The 17,836-nt window shown below is 41.6% G+C and overlaps 1 protein-coding gene across 1 annotated transcript in view; it reads left to right on the top strand.

Moving 5' to 3' along the window:
• The window catches only part of fand (Pre-mRNA-splicing factor SYF1 fand), a 47,876-nt gene that overhangs the window by 16,927 nt on the left and 13,113 nt on the right, over window positions 1-17,836 (top strand). The window contains exons 9-19 of the mRNA XM_089581483.1: window positions 2,180-2,252; window positions 2,334-2,412; window positions 2,545-2,664; window positions 4,507-4,607; window positions 6,830-6,905; window positions 7,537-7,623; window positions 12,090-12,203; window positions 12,295-12,381; window positions 14,161-14,236; window positions 16,340-16,449; window positions 17,275-17,478. Of these exons, the coding sequence (XP_089437609.1) occupies window positions 2,180-2,252; window positions 2,334-2,412; window positions 2,545-2,664; window positions 4,507-4,607; window positions 6,830-6,905; window positions 7,537-7,623; window positions 12,090-12,203; window positions 12,295-12,381; window positions 14,161-14,236; window positions 16,340-16,449; window positions 17,275-17,478 (1,127 nt within the window). The remainder of the gene's footprint in view (window positions 1-2,179; window positions 2,253-2,333; window positions 2,413-2,544; window positions 2,665-4,506; window positions 4,608-6,829; window positions 6,906-7,536; window positions 7,624-12,089; window positions 12,204-12,294; window positions 12,382-14,160; window positions 14,237-16,339; window positions 16,450-17,274; window positions 17,479-17,836) is intronic.

The following is a 17,836-nucleotide window of genomic DNA, read 5'->3' as shown; positions in this document are numbered from 1 at the left end:
CTAATTCAAAAAAAGCATGACTGAATCATTTTTATTATAGGTGCTGTTGGAAGGGTGTACAGTGTACTCCTCTTGGTTCAAGCATCTGGTTTATTAGAACTGATATTTTACTCATCAGGATCAAGTATTGAAAGTAGATGTGTGCAATATCAAATTTATGGTTGCTAAGTGAATATGAATATTAAAAATTGGTTGCGAATGGGATATTTTCAAAAAATATCAAATTACAGTACAGCTAGTTCCAGCTAAAGACAAATGCTTTTTTACAAAATATAGCTACGAAAAGAAACAGCGGTATTAAATTTTTTTGCTACCATAAGCAGCATAATATACTGCACTTGTAAGATGTAGGGCACTGCTAGGAAAACCAATCAAGACTCCATCGCAAAGCCTGAAGGCAAAGCACAAGTTGGGGAATGCCGCCTCAGGTGCCCTGTTCTCTGTAATACTTAGTCCGTTTAGCCCTCGCGTATCGGTTCCGATGGACCGCAAGCCCCATGATGGGCCCAAGTACTGCCACGAACCGAAGGCGCTAAAAGTAAACCACGCCGTTAGATGTCCAAGTGTGCGGGTTGCATTCTTGGATATCTAATGGCAAGGTTAAAAGTTTTTAAACTTTGAATCCGTATCTCTTAGCAATGAATGCACCTTTCGCTGCTGGACAAGCGACAGCAAAGCAACGAAACACCGAACTATCAGATTTTGTTAAAAAAAGAATTTTGATTGAGTTGTCCTTAGTGTCCCATTAAGTCAAACGTTTTTGAAATATTGAAAGTATGCACAAGCCTTTTTACACTTTCATGCATTTTTTTTTTTTTTTCGCATGAATTTCTTCACGTGAAGCAACAATTGCATCTCTGGTTGATGATCTTAGGGTTTAATGCTTTCCTCAGTTTTGCTGTCAAAGTGCCCGCTTTGCAATTGATGAAACCTCTAAAATATAATGGTCCTAGATGGTTCTCCATTCCCAAGATGATGTTGAAGCTCGACAAGTCACTGGGTGGGACTGAGACTACAGTGAAAATGGAACAGCATTGCTGTTGGTTTTTGCTCGTTCGAGAACTTCACAGTTGTGTGAACACCAGCTCCACTTTTTTTTTTTATATTTGTAGTCCTCATGCATACCTGGAAAAATACTGAAGCAATTATACCTCTAAAACGACATAGAAATATCACTTTCAAGCTTGGCAAAGGCAAGAAACTCGTGTCGCCAAATCTACTGCCAAAGTTCACTAAATTCTGGACTTCCCCTTGTAGTAGCAATGGTCAAGAGTGACAACTTCATTGCACTTAGACTTTTTAGCTAGGTTCTTAACTAGGAGTACTGGTGTTGAGTGGTGATTAGCTACTTCGCCTTAATTGATCTTTAGTAGTTCTTCACTGCAATCCACTGGTCCACGTATCCCACCATAGTGACAGCAGTTCAAAGTGATGGTGGGTGGACATTTATACACAGTTACTAACAATGGATTCTCAAGGGCAGTGTGAATAGAGAGAGCCTTGCATTTTATTTTTCTAGGCATCACATAATATCAGTGTTATGGTGCTCAGCTGCTAACCTAAAAGACTCGGGTTCGATCCCGGCCGCGACGGTCGAATTCCATTGGAGGCGAAATTCTAGAGGCCCATGTACTGTGCGGTGTCAGTGCACATTAAAAAACCCCAGGTGGTCGAAATTTCTAGAGCCCTTCACTACGGCGTCCCTCATAGCCTGAGTCGCTTTGGGACATTAAACCCCCATAAACAATAAAACATATCACATTGCCCCTGAGGAAGCTTTCTCTTAGTGTTTCTTTTTTTATGTCCCACATTCAAAATGGTCTGAATGGAAAAGTAGGTACTCTCGCCTCAAGCATATATCACTTAGTAGCATTACCTTTGTCTTCGGTTGTGTTATCCATTTCATCAGTAATGCCACTTCTGTCTTTTTTTTTTACCAGATGATATGTATTGTATTGTGGCAGAATTGTCATCGTAGTGCTAGGTGAAGCCGAAGTCACCTAGCAATTATACAAAAGTCACATAAATTCAGTGAAATGTAGTGTTCTCTTCAGTTTGAAATTTTATTTGCCTAGAAAGTAAACCTTTTTCATTTTTGTTGGAAGGCTTTTCTGCATAAGTTCCATGGCGTTGTAAATTTGTGCTGCATGAGCTTTTCTCTCTTGCGTCATACTCTCAGGTGAGCTTGAGCTTGAGCTGCGGTTGGCACGCTTCGAGGATCTTATGGATCGACGGCCACTCCTGCTAAACAGGTTTGTTGTGTCCGACCATCTGAAGTGCCTTCCAGTGCACCTTTCTTCCCCAGCTGATCTGTAGCTGTGCTCGCTTTGCAGTGTCTTGCTGCGGCAGAACCCCCACAATGTTCATGAGTGGCTGAAAAGAGTGAAGCTCTTTGAAGGAAAACCTAGAGAGGTGAAAAGAAATTTTTCATTTTGGCATGTCCTGAAGTCGCAACTATCATATTAATCTCATACAAAATTAAATCTCATTTTGTATTGTTTCGTGGTGTCTTTCTGAAAATTTTTTTACTGTTCTGTGCCCCAGATAATCAACACTTTCACAGAAGCTGTTCAAACCATTGACCCCAAGCTGGCCACTGGGAAGCTACATGTCTTGTGGGTGTCTTTTGCCAAGTTTTATGAAGAAAATGACCAGATCGAAGATGTAAGTCTTTCAAATATATTCGTTTTTTTTTTTTTCTTTTCAAACCTGAAGCTTTTTCATAAGCATCTGAGTATCAGTGCTGAAAGAATGAAGTGGCTAGAAATTATTATTAGTAGGTTATAGAAGGCATTACATTTTTAAGTAGTTTAAATATATTTCTCAGGAAATATCTTACCAGTGTCATGATTGAAATCAAATAACAAATTACAGTACTTATGGTATAAAAATTATGGTGAGTTGAATTACAAAAATAATAAGTGTTATTGGTTCTAAAATTATGATGCAATTTGAATTAAACCAAATGTTAATAACACTCGAATTGGACGAAAATCAACTTGAAATATATACGTCAAACAATGTAGGAGTAAAGTGTGGCAGAGTGTATACAAGCAAGTGCTTGAACCTGTCCTTTTGTCGATGCTTTGAAAAACTGTTTTTGTGAACTTTAGTGCTGATACAAGTGTTCTTGCTATGGCTTATCATTTAGTATAAAGCACCATATGCATTGCGGCTCACACATTCATGATACCATGCGATAGTATTATTTTTCTGGAAGTTTATTCCACCTTTTCAGTACTTAAGCAGTACTCATGCACTCATAATGGTTGGACAATAAAAAACAAGTAAAAATTGACTAAATAAAAAGAATTCTTGTGGGTGTTGAAATAAACTCTTGTTCAATTTTCTATAAAGTAATAGAGAATACTTACATCAATCTTGATTTATGCTATTCATTAGTTTTTAATGTACTAAATGCCTATTAAAACAGCAAGTGACAATAGATTGTCATGTGATGGTTTTTTTTTTTGTTTCATGATACTGTGGAACTTTTCATGCCTGCATTTATACCTTTAGGCACAACGAATAAGTGAACAGAAAGGCAGGAGAACAGTGTAGTTAGGTCAGTTATCAAAAAACAAGGAAAAAACTGTCGCACACTGTAAAGTCAAACCTGTGATTCAAGGTTAAAACAAGACATTCTGTTGAGATGTCATGATGGTGTGCCTTGTTCTTACCATCAGAATTTTTTTTAAGCATAACAGTTGCAAAAGAACTGTTTGGCACATATATCTGTGCACACCACATGCTTGCACCTTAGAGTTTATGGCGACTTCAAATTCTAAGTGTGAGCAGGTAGTCTTAACAATGTGTGACAAAGCTCTATACTATTCCCACAAGGCTGCAAGCCTTGTGGGAATGCATGCATAGCTTCAGCATGCTTCTCCTTAAGGTGATCGCTGGTCACTCTAAGTAACATTGGTGTCCTGACAGACTTGAAGTCATGTAGTCACATAAGTGACTGAATTTGCATGTGTAGATTATGTGACTAGGTGACATTTGCAGCCTAATTAAAAGCAACCATCAATAGCTTGACTGTGAATGGCTCGGCAGCAAATCATTTTTTATTGAAAGCCTCAGGAGGCACACCTGCCTCAGGATGCCTATCAGCATATTAATCTCTGTGTGCAAGCTGCTTGTGTGGCTTTCTAGCCAGGGCTGAAACATACAGCAACACATAAACCTGTCAGCCAGTGCAAAAGTTTGCCAGGCCAGTGGTGATTTGAGCATATCACGTAGAAAGCACACCATGGGAGTCCACCTTATATAAGACCTATAAGCATGCTTTGTCTACTTTTCTGCAGACTGCAGAGTGTACTGAACAAATGCCCCGGGACCTTCATGATGAGTATGCCTGACTGTTATGTGATTAGGAGCTGCAGTAATTTATTTCTGCAGTGGTTCGAGTTTTCATTTATGGCTTATGAAGGAAATTTCTCTATGTAAATCATTTTCGTTGAATGGTAGTTTGTATCCAAGTCAGCTCTTTCTTTCTCATTGAAGGCCCGAATCATCTTTGAAAAAGCAACACAAGTGCCTTTCACAAAAGTGGAAGACCTTGCTCATGTTTGGTGTGAGTGGGCAGAGATGGAACTACGGCATGAGTAAGTGATTTTTACCTAAGTAGTATTTCCTGCGAATGTGACTTCCTTCCTTTGTTTCTCATAAAACGCATTGGCTGGTGTGGGGCTGGGGTAGTCATCCTTTCATTGTACAGTCATAAACAGAATAATGCAGACCGCAGTTTGGCATTCCAACTGTTCCCTCGCGTTGTGCACCAGAAATAGAGAGGTTTGCTGCCCTTATGCGCAAGTGCACTAGTGGCATGTAATTGCATAAGTATCAAACTCTTTAATTTTTGCTAGGTAATGTGTCAGATGAGTTTGACTGTCAAAGCATGGTCCATATAGTATTCTTTCCACGGCTAGACATTTATGCTGTTCGTGCTTGATGTTTATTTGTTATATAACCTCGATAATTCGATATCTGTTAGTTTGAAATTCCGTATAGTTTGTAGACTTTTTGCATACCCGTATTTTGTAATTGAAATGTTACTTGATAATTTCAACTGCGAGCTGGCACTGGCCCGGTCAGTTCGAAGACTTGGGGTGCTGTGCAGGAATGGCTAAGTTCACCGCAAAATCAGAACACACCTGAGTTCGACTGGACGCCTAGTGTCACGCCAGTTGTGGTAGGCACGCGAGCAGCATTAAACGGTGCGACGTTTAATCAAACTCCTCATTGTTTGGCCCACCATTGCACAGACAGCGGCAGCACTCCGACTTAGCGCATGGCACGTTGACATGATGCCTGACAAAGCAACCCTCTGCAGTTCACCGGCGCCTGACCGCCATTAGATGGTGTTAGATGTGCTCGAACCGTGCTGGCACTGCCAGAATGTGGTTTATAATTTGTGCACACCCCGCACTGTGCTGAACTTGATGGTACAAATATACCATGCCACGCCTGGATTTGCTGGATGGACCACGCATGGGAACTTTTCTCGTCGCTCCTTTTCAACTGACAGCTGCTCTTCTGTGCATGCATCTTAAAGCTGCGCCGCCTCGCTAACCCGGTGAATCTGACCTTGGCCGCTGCCCCCAGACACGCTGAGAACGTCTGATTAGAAAAGCGCTTCGGTACGGCAAGACACTTTGCCGGTAATTGAGTTACATTGAAACAGATGTGCGACCGTGTTCTGTGGACATGGAAACTATCGTAACCGAATTTCGAGCTACCAGCAGTGATGTGGCGACCACGACGAGTACAAACGAGCTCTTGCTGCAGGAGGAATTGATTGTTTAACATCAACTGCAGCTTTGTTGAGCGCAGTATTAATGACTGTTGAGCGCTGCAAATATTTTAACTACATTTCATGCTTGCATTTTTTGCTTTGATTTCAGATAATTCAAAAACCCCAGCTAATTTGAATATTTTTCACTGTCCAATGGGCTTCGAATTAACGCGATTCTTTTGTTTGTGTCTATGGTCAGAGGACATGTCCTGTTTTTATGGCCTGCTGTTAAAGTGAGCAGAATTGCTGAGCTTGCGTGGTAAAAATGGGGGAAGAAGGAGAGATAAAGAGAGAGCCATATGCAGGATTTTTCGAAGGTTTCCAGACCACTTGGGCTGCATCTGGAACATGTGCTGAACTATACTGTGGGGCTCCTGCAGTGTTCCTTGTGTTTGTAGAACTTGGACTGTGACCAAGACCTAAAGCGTGAGGGGTGCGGTAGGTGCTCCACTGCATGTGGCTGGTCCAATATCCACTGGTCCAGGAGCTTTTGGGAAGCATTGTACTGTATGCGACATTATGTTTAGAGCACTTGTATTATTCTCAATTTTTGAAAAGAGGAATGGGTTTTAATGACATTTCTATGTTTGTCTCAAACTTTTCTCTTCCTGCCTTGTGTGTTTTAAGAACTGTAGCTTTCTTTTAGCATCCTGCCCATCATTGGCTTGCAAATCTTTAAGAAGCTCCACATGTCTTTTACATTGTAGTTTTAATTATTCTTTTTTCGCATTCTAAGACTTCTTACTTTAACATGTTCAAAATTTTCCAAGATGGAACTGGAGTAGTTACTATCAGCAGAGTTTTAAAAATGCTACTAAAGCAACCTTAATAGTTTGTTTGTTATAGTTGATGTTACATTCAAGCTGTATCCTTTCAATTTTATCGTATTAAAAGATAAAAACTGTGTTGTCACTTGGTTTGCTTCAAATTGAAGGGAAGGTTAAAACAGGCATTGATGAAAAATGGTGCAGATTGTCCATTTACGAAGTTTTTTTGTGGATGCATTTGTGGTCTTAACTGTTTGGCTCGCAGAAACCACGAAGGGGCCCTAAAACTGATGCAGAAGGCCACTGCTATGCCTTCCAGGAAAGTCGCCTACCATGATCAGGTTTGTTGTATTCTCCTGTGCTTTGACTTCACAAATGTTATTAGTAAGCTCATGCAGGTTAAAACCTGCATAAATGTACAACATTCGGAGTATGAGAGATTCAAAGATGCATGCAGGCCATTTACACTGAAAGATGTACTTATTTTCACTTGCACATTATAGGTTGCATGACCTGTGTTGCATGACTGTTTAGCTGAGTTCTCAGATATGCTACTGAAGAGTTTGGGCCTTTGTTTAGTTTACCTTTAGCAAGCATTGAGCAAATTTTCACTTGCATGACAGAAGCTGTTCTGCTGAAATGGCTTAAACCCACAACTGAATAGTTGCTTGAAGGTGCTCTGAAGGATTTCTTAGAAGGTTATTTTTTTTTTTTGCTAGGGCATAATAAATGTTTTCATATGAACTTGTTGATTTCTTCTTGTCTTATAAGTAGTTTCCTGCGTGCTTTTACACAACCTGGTATCTTGTGCATTCCTTTAGGCAGAACAGATTTTCAAGGCTAAAGACAGTCTCCCGTGTTTAGATTGCCTGAAGCTTTGACATTTTTTAACAATGATATGTGTTGTGATCTCCTCCTTGCTCTCTGTTATTCAATTGTTAAATGTGATCTTGGTGCTCCTTGTTTGTGCAGAGTGAACCAGTTCAGTTTCGTGTGTACAAATCACTGAAGGTTTGGTCTCTCTATGCAGACCTGGAGGAAAGTTTTGGGACATTCAAGGTAGGGTTGTTTTCTTTTATTTTTCAAGCTTATCTATAAATAGTTGCTGTGTGTGTGTACTGCAATAAGATTATCTCACGAGGTCGCCAAAAATATTTGTATCACCTGAAACTAATATCACTAAAAAACAAATGAAATCCATATGTTAAAGCACAAGAAATGCATTTACTCAAATTTGTTTATGGTTGGAGCAAATTCTGGATATTGTAATACTCGGCTGAACCTTTTTCTTGAGCAGTCTCAATGCTTATGAAGCTAAACCGACAAGCACGTACGCATCTATTCAGGCTGGTGTGACAGCAAGAATGCCTTCTCTGTTTGTTGCTCATGCTGTGTATGAATGACTAGCGATTTCAGTGTTAGTGCGATCGTAGGAGTGTGCCACCCAAGGGCGTCCGCAGAATTTTTTGCAGGGGGGTGCCCCATTGGTTGTTGGCGCCGGAGGGGGGGGGGGGGGGGGGGGGGGGGGGCATGTTCGTAGCAAAAAGGCACTATTTGCGGTATGAATTTATTTATTTATATATAAATAAAAAATAAGTGAAATACACACATGAAATAAAAATTACAAACAGCAAATTAAAGTGTGGCTAGGAGAGATACATTGCAGTTTATCAACGAAGAAACAATTAAAATTAATAAAAAATCCAAAAATATACTGTCACTTCGTGGAGAAGAGTGCTCAGTATTGCTGCATACGGGTTCTCGACTCACCCGGATTGATGACCAGCACACAGCACAATATGGTCACAAACACGCAACTACAGTCACTCAGTCAGTCTTCCTTGAACAGCAACTGTAGACTCCACGGATTTTTCTGGGCGAATTGCGTGATTACACGGGTGATAAATTCATTTCTGTGCTTCATTACACGCTCTCGGTGCACACTCGTCACACACATTGATTGGAAAAACGGTTGAATGCGCACGTTGAAAACAAAAGATGTCTATACATACAACGAAAACTTATTTACAAGATAAATGCACGCTCGCAGCTTCATACACCTCGCTCCATCTTCCTCGCGCATCCGCACAGTCGAGCAACCGCACGCACACTGCTCGCCGCTCGTAGTTTTCTCGTCCACTGTCTTGGTTGTTCTCAGCTTCGTTGACAAACGGCCACTAAAAACACCGAAGCACAAATACAGAGGCGCGCACACGTGCAAGGGCTTACTTCCGTGCGACTTCCAAGGGGAAGGGACACTCGCCACTCCGGTAGGAAAATTTGTTTTGTGTGTTTTTATGGGGTTCAGAGCCCCAAAACGACTCAGGTTATGAGGAACGGAGTAGTACAGAGCTCCGGATAATGTCGACCACCTGGGTCTCTTTACCGGGCACTGACCTCGCACAGTACACGGGCGCTGTTGTCATTTGAGGCCCAGCCAGAGGTGACAGGCGAGCCAGGCAGGCGCCATCGGGCTGCGTTGACCAAAGGCGCTGGTTTTCGGAGAAGACGCAAGGGACGCTGGTGTGGGGGCGCCTCTGGAGACTGCGTCGCCGTGAACAAAAGATGCTAATCTCCTTTGCCGAAGATTCTGATAGCGGCGCTTCTACCGCACTGCGCTCTCCCGTGGATCGGAGGCACAGCAAGCGGCGGCGGCGCCAACTGATCGCCCGCTTGCCCATGAGCAGCCCGACAAAGCGGGGGTGGACACGGCTGATTTGTCTTTCCCTCCTGAAGAATTCATCGGTGGCCGGCATAACGAAGGCGAAAACAAGATGCACTGTGCACTGTCTGCCTCCGTGTCGCTATCTGTCTAGAGATCAAAGAAACAGGCACCCATTTCAAGACGGCTTGAAACACATGCTCGCCGGTGCCGCTGTATGTCTGCAACAGGTCGGCCTTCAACAGAGCTAACGATGGCGTGGTTTGAAAACGGCATAAAGACGCGTGCCCGGACGCGGCATTTCGCAGATGTGACCCAAAGCGTGGAAGCGGAGCTGCTTTTACCCTTTTGGCTGAGCCCACCACGGCCCCTGGCGTGCGGCCATCACTCACGGTTCGAGGGAGTGATTTTCCAGGGGGGTGCAGCCGCCCCCCCTTGCCCCCCCCTCCGGACGCCCATGGTGCCACCACTCAGTGTTCGTAGGTGCGTGCTGCATGACTAGCAGTGGTGGCATTGGTAAGGTGCAGGCAGCATGATTGCAGTCGTTCGTAAAGTATGTAGCATCCTAAGCCACCTCAACCCTTCTACTGCCCCTGTTTTTTGGCCGTGCCATTCCTGTGCCAAAACTTGCCACTTTGCTGCTGCCAGAATCCTTTGTCAAGCCTGTTGTGGCCTTACCATGTTACTACGAGCAGCTTCGGCAGAGGAGAATGTTCAGCACACCCAAACCTGCACTTGTACTCTGTGGACTTCGGCCAAGGAGCGTTACAAATTTACATCATGCTGAAATTCGTATCGACCATGATTGTATTGCCGGTACTCTACCGTAAATGAAACCAAACATAAAATGAAACATTGCACTGGCATGTGACCGAGAAGCCATGAAGAGTTGCAATATGCAACTCTAGCAGTAACAAGGACATTTGTGAGGACAACAAGCCCTCTCAATTCAGGATAATCAGCCATAAATGAATTTAGCTTTTTGGAACAACCCTTATTTCAGTGCACAAGCACTAAAACACCCCGATCTCAGTTTTCGCCTGTCGCCTGTTTGTCTGTCCAAAGCCTGTCTGTGATCTTGAAGCTGATTGGGAAGAGCAATCTGGGTCTCTCAAGCCCCACCGGTGGCCGCACCTGCCATCACAGGGCAGTGGCGCATCGCTCTGCCACTGCACCAGGAGCGGTATCAGGACTCCCAGCTATCTGTGAATGTAAAGTTGAGAATGACCAGTGACGTATATATGGGCATTAACCTTTTAACGCAATCGCATCATATCCTTAACTCTTTCCTTACCTCAAGAATTGACCGATTTTGAGTGTTCTAAAATAAAATTATTTCTTCAAGAAGTGCTAGCGCACTGCGCACTGCACACTGTAATACATCAAACTGTAGCTTATTGGTTATACTTTCGAACAAGAAAAAATGGCAGAGTTGTGTGTGCAAAACTTTTCGAAAATTTATTGGTTAAATATATGCTGGTAACACAAAAAAAGAGTACAAGCAAAACAAAAATATACTAAACGTTGCACGTGTTCTCAACTATCATTTGTGTGATTTGCAGCTGTGTATACATAATATACATTGCATTTTCGGTGACCTTTTGAGTTGGGGAACATGTCTGCTGTGCCACTAGAGAATGCAGTCGTGTTGAGGTCATGAAGTGTAGGTAGATATGGGATCTGCTGCACATTACACTTGTTGTGAGTTCTGTTCTTTTTTTTTTTTAGCAGAGCTTGCAGATCCCCCTTTTTTTTTGGTGGTGGTCAACGAATGCGTTCTATGAATGAAAAGGGGGTTTGGCCTTCCTTGACATCATCGTACTCAAAAATCTGCTGGCACATTTGGTAAAATATCTTGGCACTATGTTGCGAAGACCCTAAAGCACCAAATGCAACCGCTCTCATCATTTACAAATCAAGCGCGCTACATGAAATACAATGTGAATGGTAAAACGAAACACATGCGAGCATGCGCTGATGTCCCGGGCCTCCGAGACGAAGTCTTGCAATCGAAACTGAAATATGGCCATTCCAATTGGTTCTCTGACTCACCATTGCTGCTCTGGAGAAAAAAAAGAAGAAGAAGCTAGCATAAGAACCAATGAAAGTGCTCAGTGTAGCCTTTCGCCTTTGAGGACTGCGTGGCGAAACGGACACCATAATCAGTGACCGGCGGACTATGTCTGGTCAAAGTTTCGTTTTTCATGTCACCTCCTCTCGTTAGAAAAAGGAAAAAACAAACTGAAACCAAAGAGATGGTGTTATAGAAGCAACCTAGATGGCATAGCTTGTACAGGAACGCTGTATTGAATTTTTGGCGGCAGGTTCAAAACATCGGCCATATATGACCGATAGCCTTTGGCGCTTAAGTCCGATTTTACCTATCTTTGTCTGAAGCATACTTGATCTTGAAAACTGCGCCTCAAACTGAAACTGAAGTGAAAACTGAAGTGCCAACACACCTAATTTGCATTTGACCTAACCACACTAAATCGTCCTCCATTTTTTTTTGCTTTTTTTTTTCAAAAGTCTATTTCCATTATGCTTCCATTACACCATATGGCCTATAATGACTGATAATTGTGATTTTTTTTGTTTTGGCATTATGAACAAATCGATCATTCATAGTTTATTGTGAACTTTTTATATCACAGCTGTCGAAATAAAGTGTCTAAAAGGTGCCTATACAAGTATTTTGCTGAAGTAATAATACATTCTTGTGTGAATAATGTTAAGGCCCCTCTTTGTTTCATCATCTTTGTCTGATGTGTATGACTGCTACTGGGGCTTCAGTACACTTTTAAATACGATAAACATTGCCTGTGCAGTATAACTAATCATAGCATTTTTTTTCTCTACCAAGTCTACCAAGGCAGTGTACGATCGCATCATAGACTTGAAGATTGCCACACCTCAAATCATCATCAATTATGGCCTCTTCCTTGAAGAAAACAACTATTTTGAGGAAGCATTCAAGGTAGGAATGAGTACTTGCTCTGAAAAGTTGCAGTATTTTGTCGCAGTTTCATTTGGTAGTGCCTGCTTCATGTGTGTTGCATGTTTTGCAGGCATATGAGAAAGGTATTGCACTGTTCAAGTGGCCAAATGTCTTTGACATCTGGAACACCTATCTGACAAAGTTCCTGAAACGTTATGTGAGTATGAAAGAACCAAACGTCTTCATGATTCTGGTTTGTTATATGTAGTCTTAGTCACTTGATCCTTTCTAGAGTCAGCATAGTTTAAACGTAAAGTAATGCAGAGAATTTAGAAAGCCTGCCATCCTAGAAACATGGTGTGAAATCTGTTAAATATGGTGTGATTACATAACAAATATCTAAAATTAAAAGTGCATCCTGTGACAGTTTTGATCTCTTTTATGTTTTCTTGCATAGCTTTAGTACTTAGTGTAGTCTTGTTGTCACTAAGTTGTTCATTGCATTGCATCAAAAGTTATGAAGGCATTGCTTTCCTGAACTTATAGTCTGTGAATCACAAGTAAAGCAAACTTTGTGCAGTCCAGTCTCATTTTCATTTTTGACATCTGCGGCGTTATTAAAGCCAATGACGTTCTTGCATGTCAAACTTTGAAATAAGTACAACTGTAGGTTGTGAATTGTTGGCAAGGTTCCCAAAACCAGCCAGTTTTTTTATGGGCATTGTGATGCAGGTGATGGCATGCTTCTTCCTTCATCTGTTCTCCTAAATAGGTTACCTTAGCATAGCATGTTTCATGATCTTCATATGTGGGGTTGCAACTGTGCTAGGGCAGTGGCAAGTGCATGTGTGCACCTGTCACCTCAAGGCAGTGCACTACAGTAGTAATTGAAGATTGCACTGTGCTAGAACACTCCAGCGAAAATGGGATGAGTGCACACAAGTTATCACTAGAATTGTTTCAAAAGTACTAATGCATTCAGCTTCCATCCAGTCACTATTCAGCAGATTTCTGTCATGTATTAACGGATGCCAGTGAAGGAATCTAACCATATGGCACCAGCAATAGATGTGCGTCTGAACCATAGATGTATAAATAAATTATTGCAGCTAGGAAATGTAATGCATCCTTTAATATTCACTAAAACTTGCAAAATGTTTGCGGAGGTCGAGCAGTGGATATAAGCACAGTGAGGCAATGTGTTATTCATAGTACTGGCTAGAGCAGTGTGGTAGACTAGGAGCATTCGGAGCAGCCATATACAGTAATTACAAAATGATTAGTATCTCAACGAGTTGTTGGCACCGATTGGCAGATTACAACCACGAAGTCTTTATGGACCTTTCAGTGCACTTTGAAAGGTTTTAGTTTTAGTGTGTTGGAAACAGTATTGGCAGCATTGCGATATTGCAAAGTTTGTACTATACGAGTCCCCAAAATGCTCATATAGGAGTAGCAAAAGCACTATGTGATAGTTTGCTAGGGTCCACGAAATTGATGTGAGGCTTGATGTGTGCCACCACCATGACCTGAAGTCAAAACGCAGGCCTTGCTTTTTTGACGTGAATTCATCATGACAGAAAAAGTTCCAGACAGCGTCCTTAGTGGATAAAGTGATGTGCACCATCTTCTGGAACGTGGAAAGTGTGATGATACTAATGAATTCTTTCTTCTTGCACTTTTAGAATTTTTTGGAACCTGCATAGACTGTTAGCTTGGGATGCTAAACTGCAACCTTAACGAAGCTAAAAGCCAAATTTTGGCTTCAAAAGAAACCTTTTTCTTGCACCACAATAACAGCAGGCCTCACGCCTGTTTAAAACCCATGCCTCACGGTGGTTATGCTGCGACAAGTGTTTATTGGTCTGACTGTGGTCAACAGCAGAATATGCGAATGGCAGACTAGGGAGTTTTCTTATTTTTGAATATTGATCACATGGCTTCAAGCTTAGCAGTCTGAGATGTGATATTGTGGTTCTTATCCTTCTTTGTACAGGGTGGCACCAAATTAGAGCGAGCACGTGATCTCTTTGAGCAGTGCCTTGAAGGTTGCCCAGCAAAGTTTGCAAAGTGTATGTATATATTGCTGTTGACATACGTCTTCATATTCTGCATGGTCTTGTTGTTTAGTACAAGTTGTTACAGGCATTTCACACTGCTGTTCTGCTAAAAAAATTTTTATACCAATTTCTTTCTTTCAACACTGCTTGTCCTTAAAATCCTTAAGAGTTAAAACAGGTTCTGTCAGTTGTTCGAAGAGGCCCACAAACACATGGTAGTTCAGGTAACAGCAGATATATTGAAGGGGGGGGGGGTATTCTTCTGCTTGAAAACTAGCCACCCTGTATACGGAACGCCTTAAGACCTCGAGCGTACTGGAAGCTTGGAAGAACACTAACATCATCATTAATCTATAAGATAGGGGACGTCAAAGACTTGAAAAATCACAGACTAATCTGCTTACTGTCTGTTGCCTGCTATATATTTGCTAATAGAATCGAGATAACCTTAGACCAGTCAACCAAATATTTAGGCAGACTTTCATAAGGCTACTTGACAATAAACCATATTCACGCTATCAGTCAGGTGATAGAGAAGCGTGCAGAATATAACCAATCCCTATATATAGCTTTTATAAATTACAAGAAAGTATTTGACTCTGTCGAAACCTCAGCAGTCATGCAGGCATTACAGAATCAGGGAGTAGATGAGCCATATATAAAAATACTGGAAGATATCTGTAATGGCTGCACTGCCACCATAGAGCTCTATAAAGTCAGTAATAAAATTCCTGTAAAGAAGGATATTGGGCAGGGAGACATGATCTCTCCAGTGCTTTTCATCTTCTGTTTACAGGAGACACTCAAAGACTTGGATTGGGAACAGTTGGGGATAAGAGTTAATGGAGAATACTTCAGTAATCTGCAATTCGCTGATGACAGTGCCTTGCTATGTCACTCAGGGGATGAATTGCAAGGCATGATCAATGACTTACTCAGGAAAAACAGAACAATGGATCTAAAAATTAATATGCAGGAAACTGAAGTAATGTTCAACAGTCTCGGAAGGGAACAGCAGTTCGCAATTGATAGCGAGGCACTGAAAGTGGTAAGGGGATACGTGTACTTAGGGCAGGTAGTGACCGCAGATCCGGATCATGAGAGTGAAGTGAACTAGAAGAATAAGAATGAGGTGGGGCGCATTTGGCAGGTACTCTCGGATTATGAATGGCAGTTTACCGATATCCCTCGAGATAAGTCTATTGGACAAGAGACTCTATTCACACTGTCAATCAGGTTCAGGCGTAACACTAATAGATAGGCACAGAGCAGAGTGGACCAGGCAACAAACTCGGATTAATGAAATTAATCAAAATCAAGAAGAAGAAATGGGCTTGGGCAAGGCATGGGCTTGGGCAGGGCAAGATGCAGACGCAAGATAACCAATGGTAGTTGAGGATTACGGGCTGGCTTCCAAGAGAAGGCAAGCATAGCAGGCGGTGGAAGAAAGTTAGTTGGGCGGACGAGATTGGTATAAGGTTGCTGCGGCTGGTACGGGGCAGTGTTAATTGGAGAAATGTGGAGAGGTGTTTGTCTGGCAGTGGGCGTAGCCAGGCTGATGAGTCAGATACAACACAAGTTTGCAGTGAAGTTCCACCCCCATTCGCGGCTTCCACACAGAATTCCTTCAGGGCAGAACAGTAATTAGTTGTTAAAGCTTTTCTTGTTCCCTTTAGCAAGATGAAATTATAAGCTCAAGAGTTTTGATGACTCTTCCTTGTTTGATATAGTCAAACATTGAAGAGGTGATTTTGTTGGCTCATTGTTACCAACTGCTGTTTTTTTTTTAAGTTGTATCATGGTATCAGTGCAGCTGTTCTATTTACTACTTTATTAACATTCATGAGTTTGGACGCATTCCTGAAGTGCCTTTAAGCTATATCTTAATACGCCTGGAACAATCTTGCTTTGGCCGAGGTAAATGTAACCTTTACTTTTCCTGTGGCAGAAAGCACATATGCTGTCAATGTGTTTTTTTTGTTAACGCAATGGGTACAAAAAAAATTTTATTTGATACAAATTGCATGTTGTTCTCAGGATACAGTATTGTGTTTTAGTTTATGTTTCAGTTTTTACTGAAAGAGATTCCTTATGACTCTAACATGTGAATTACAGCCCTGTATCTCTTGTATGCCAAGCTGGAGGAGGAACATGGTCTTGCTCGGCATGCTATGGGGATCTATGATCGTGGCTGCAAAGCTGTGCTCCCTGAAGAACAGTTTGAGGTAAGTCTTGCAGTGAATATGCTGTGGGAACCATATTAGTTGATGTTAAAATTGTGTTTTCAGTAGGGGTGTGCTAATAATATTCAAAACATCAAAAAGTGAAAGGGCGATACAAATCGAATCGAATTGCAAATACTATTCAAACCTCCTAAGCATTCAGAAATTATAAATTTTCTGTATAGCATGTGCCTAATTTATCAGTTCGGGTTGTAAAAAATTCTCCTTTTCAAACTACTGGCCTATTTGGGCTCTGACACCGACCACAAGGTAGCTTATGATAGTCTGTTTTTTACAAGTAATTTAAATGCAGAACTTGCCTGGATTGTCCGGAATCTATGAAAAACAGAAGTTGGCTGCAGCAGAATTTTCGTCGAGCCGAGCGGAGCAGTTGATTTGAGAGGCTGTGCCATCTGGGGAACTGTGATATCAGCCCCCCTCTCAGCAGAGAAACTTACAATATCTCTGTTGCTTTTCTTGCTATGTTTTGTAGAAGAGCATTTGTCTTTAGCTTGAACTGCATGTACTGATATTCAAAGATATTCGATTCGATTTGCAGCCAATTTTTGTTATTCATATTCACTTCGCAGTCGAAAATTCGGCGTTTGCACACTTCTAGTTTTAAGTTTTTTCCATGCATCACTTGATATGCTGCGTTTGCTTGGTCTGTAAAGGTGTCTTCTTCTGTAGTATCCATAATGTCATTATCTTGTTGCTTAGCACCTCTTACAGCCCAATATATTGATGGCAACAAGTGATCTCATTACAAAGAGTGCATCTGCAGTTTAAGCTAGTTTTGAGCATGTACACCCTCTTTTTTTTTTACAGATGTTCAATATATACATTTTGAAAGCAGCTGAGATATATGGACTGACCCATACCCGCGAGATATATGAACGAGCCATTGAGGTTCTTTCCGACAGCCAGGCCCGACTGATGTGCATACGCTTTGCTGACCTTGAGCGGAAGTTGGGTGAAATAGACCGTGCCCGAGCCATATATGCACACTGCAGCCAGATGTGTGATCCTCGGGTAAGTGTCATTTCAGACAAGCTTGGTCGCTTGTTAGTAAACACCAGCCTGTTCACAGCTAAGGATTCGAAGATTTCTATCATGTACAGAACTTTTGGAGTGGACAGATGCAGCTGATGTGAAAGTAGACAAGAACTAGTGTGACAAAGCCTGCACATGCAGTGTGGCTTATAATAATACAGGGATCGCCAAGACTGTTGAGAAGCTGTGTAAGTTGAATCCACATAGTTGAATCCGCATATATTGAACTCACAAAAAAACACCTAAGATTTAGATATAACTTGTCATTCGATATAAAAGTAGCACTAAATTTAACAACATTCAAACACACTGAGATGGAAAAAAGTGTAATTCTGTG

This window comes from Amblyomma mixtum, chromosome 3 (assembly GCF_055824585.1).
Source record: "Amblyomma mixtum isolate Tamu chromosome 3, ASM5582458v1, whole genome shotgun sequence".
Classification (NCBI taxonomy): Eukaryota; Metazoa; Arthropoda; class Arachnida; order Ixodida; family Ixodidae; genus Amblyomma; species Amblyomma mixtum.
Note: the sequence above shows the minus strand (reverse complement) of the source record. Positions and strands in the feature narration are given on the sequence as shown.